Raw genomic sequence first — 2,453 nt, 5'->3', positions numbered from 1 at the left:
TTTGCATGTCACCTAGATTGTGCCAGATCTGCTCGTATTGCCTGGCTGCAATGCTCATTGCGTCGTCCTGGATTGTGCTAGATCTGCTGATATTGTGTAGTATACATTACAGGTAGACAGATATAATAAAACTTGGCACATCCCGCCACCGTCTGTTACAGCCCGCACTTGTTCTAGCCTGCGCTCCATTCATATGCAGCTGTGCTTTGTCCGATCCCGAAAGGCAGTGAGATCACAAGAAGTTGAAGGGAGTGTGCTGTCACTGACAGTGATCCTCGTGAGGATGATCAAGATAATGCAGAGGCAGTGAGGTCGCAAGAAGTCAGAAGGAGAGTGGTGTTGCTATACTTTCTGGGCAGCGAGCTTGTCATATGACTGATTAAATATGTTAGTCTGAGACAAGGACAAATGATACAGAAGGCACACTTTTTCTGTGCTTCTGACAGTCCATCGTAGTAGGTCTTGAACTCAGCTGCTGATCCGGTGTTAAGACCGTGCTCAGGGGTAAAGCGGAGTCTGAGGGGCTTGGCTTCAGCTCGTACGCTGCACCCCTTACCTGAGTACGTGCCCCTAATTTCAGAATGTAGTCCGACATGAATTCTATGGGTTCCGACAGGACGTCAGAACGGGGGTCCTCTGAAGGAGGACCGATGGACTACTAGGTGAGCATGGGAAAGTCGGGCAGGGGTTGTTCCACCCAACAGGAGGGAAGCGGGAGAATACTGCGGTCAGAACCAACAGTAGAAGCGGAGCAGAAGGAACTGCTTTGGACGAAGTCTGAAGCAGAGCAGAACAGAGGGGATGGATACGAGAGTGCAGGGTCTAGTTCCGACACATGGGAAGTTGGAGGAGCGGAGGGACAGGGGAGCAGGGGAATGAGGGAATGGGCGAATGGGGGAACATAGGATCAGAGGATCAGAGGATGGCCAACCTAGGGAGTCAATCCCCTAGGCCGGCTTTAACAGGGGTTGACTAGGATCAGGCCCAAGTCAAAGAACAGAAGAGCAGGGCTTAGAAAAGGTAATATTCAGACTGAGTATCTACAGACAAATGTACATATGTTTATATACTATCAGTGATGAGCATAGCATAGCAGAAGGCTATGTGCTGAGTGTACAGGATTACAATAGGATGACTGAGACATACAAGAATAAGGCTTGGGGAACAGTATGTACGCGATGGATCAGAATCGCTAGGGTATAGGGATTACCGGTGATCCAAAAAGCAGAACTATGATACTAAACGGGGATAGGACCAGTTGAGTGGTTCCTAGTCTAGGAGGGGACCGGTGAGTAGTGCTGCCGTGGTCCAGTCCCGAACCGTGGTTCGAACCTGACCATTGGTCAGGTTCGTCCTTGGTTCGGTCCATGGTCCAGCATTTTGCATGGACCGAACCGGAACGAGGTTCGTGGTCCGCTAACTCCTGTGCGGTTCATCTATAGGTTCGGACCTTCCCGAACCGTTCCGAACCCGGAACCGAATCTTCCTTGCAACGCCTTCAAGGCTCAAGCACACGCTTATGGTCATTTTGACTTCTCGATCCTCAAGATTCGCCATGGTCACTTTGACCTTTGGCATTCTCAAGACTTTTTTCGACTTATCCTGTCCGGAGGTTCGCATCCCGCACACCCTGCTGTCCGATAAAGCCTACCTGTCCAATCAAGCTCGAGGTACGACTTTTCCATCAAATCAAGCGCAATAAACTGATTGATCTGATATATTGATATATTTTTTTAGGATCTGTCAATGCATACTACGAGTTAGTAGGAGATTGGGTATTCACATATAAAGGGAGCAAGGTGAGTGATATATTTCGACTACCGGTACAATGTCTGAACCTGAAGCACAGTGTGCCCTCAACCCAGACGGGTCTCTAAAGGACGCCAAAGACATCGTTTTTTACAACGATCCTGATGATGCCGTCCCCATTTCCACTCCATCCTCTGCCCAACCCCCCACAGACGCCTTCTCTGTGCTACTGCAGACTGGACGCAAACCAGTGCCACTTACTGCAGGTGCTCGACGCTCCATTCGCACCTCTAAACCTTCTGCACGCCTTCGTGATTCCGACAACGCTTGTTCTTCAACAAGCCGCAAGCGCGCATTATCTAGTGCAACCGAGCAACTAGTTAGGAAGAAGGTTGTGTTACAGCTCTCCGCTCCATTATCAGACGATGAAGACTCTCATGCAGCTGGTGCTGACACGGATATTGATACTGACCACGGTGCTGGTCAATCAGATGAGGCCGAGGACGATGATGTACCAGCACCTGAGGACGAACCTGAGGACGAACCCGAAGATCTTCAAGACACCACCATCCGAGCCACTTTATCAAAGAGTGAGCGCACCGCTGATATTCGAACAATCTTCACTCGCGACGACAAACATTGGGTCTGCAAACCTTGCAGGGATGCTGGTGAACTTGAAAGCAAGTACACGTTTCGCGGAGGTA

The 2,453-nt window shown here is 49.9% G+C and overlaps 1 protein-coding gene across 1 annotated transcript; it reads left to right on the top strand.

The window, feature by feature from the left end:
• Positions 1-1,828: 1,828 nt before the first annotated feature.
• EDB91DRAFT_1067666 (uncharacterized protein) lies at positions 1,829-2,095 on the top strand (the record flags this gene model as incomplete). The annotated part of the gene is made up of 1 exon (XM_041314840.1): positions 1,829-2,095. A coding segment is annotated over one exon (267 nt), but the record flags the coding sequence as incomplete, so codon positions are not given.
• Positions 2,096-2,453: the final 358 nt, after the last annotated feature.

The sequence above is a fragment of the Suillus paluster genome (genome assembly GCF_016628075.1).
Source record: "Suillus paluster strain FC165 chromosome Unknown EDB91scaffold_749, whole genome shotgun sequence".
Classification (NCBI taxonomy): Eukaryota; Fungi; Basidiomycota; class Agaricomycetes; order Boletales; family Suillaceae; genus Suillus; species Suillus paluster.
Note: the sequence above shows the minus strand (reverse complement) of the source record. Positions and strands in the feature narration are given on the sequence as shown.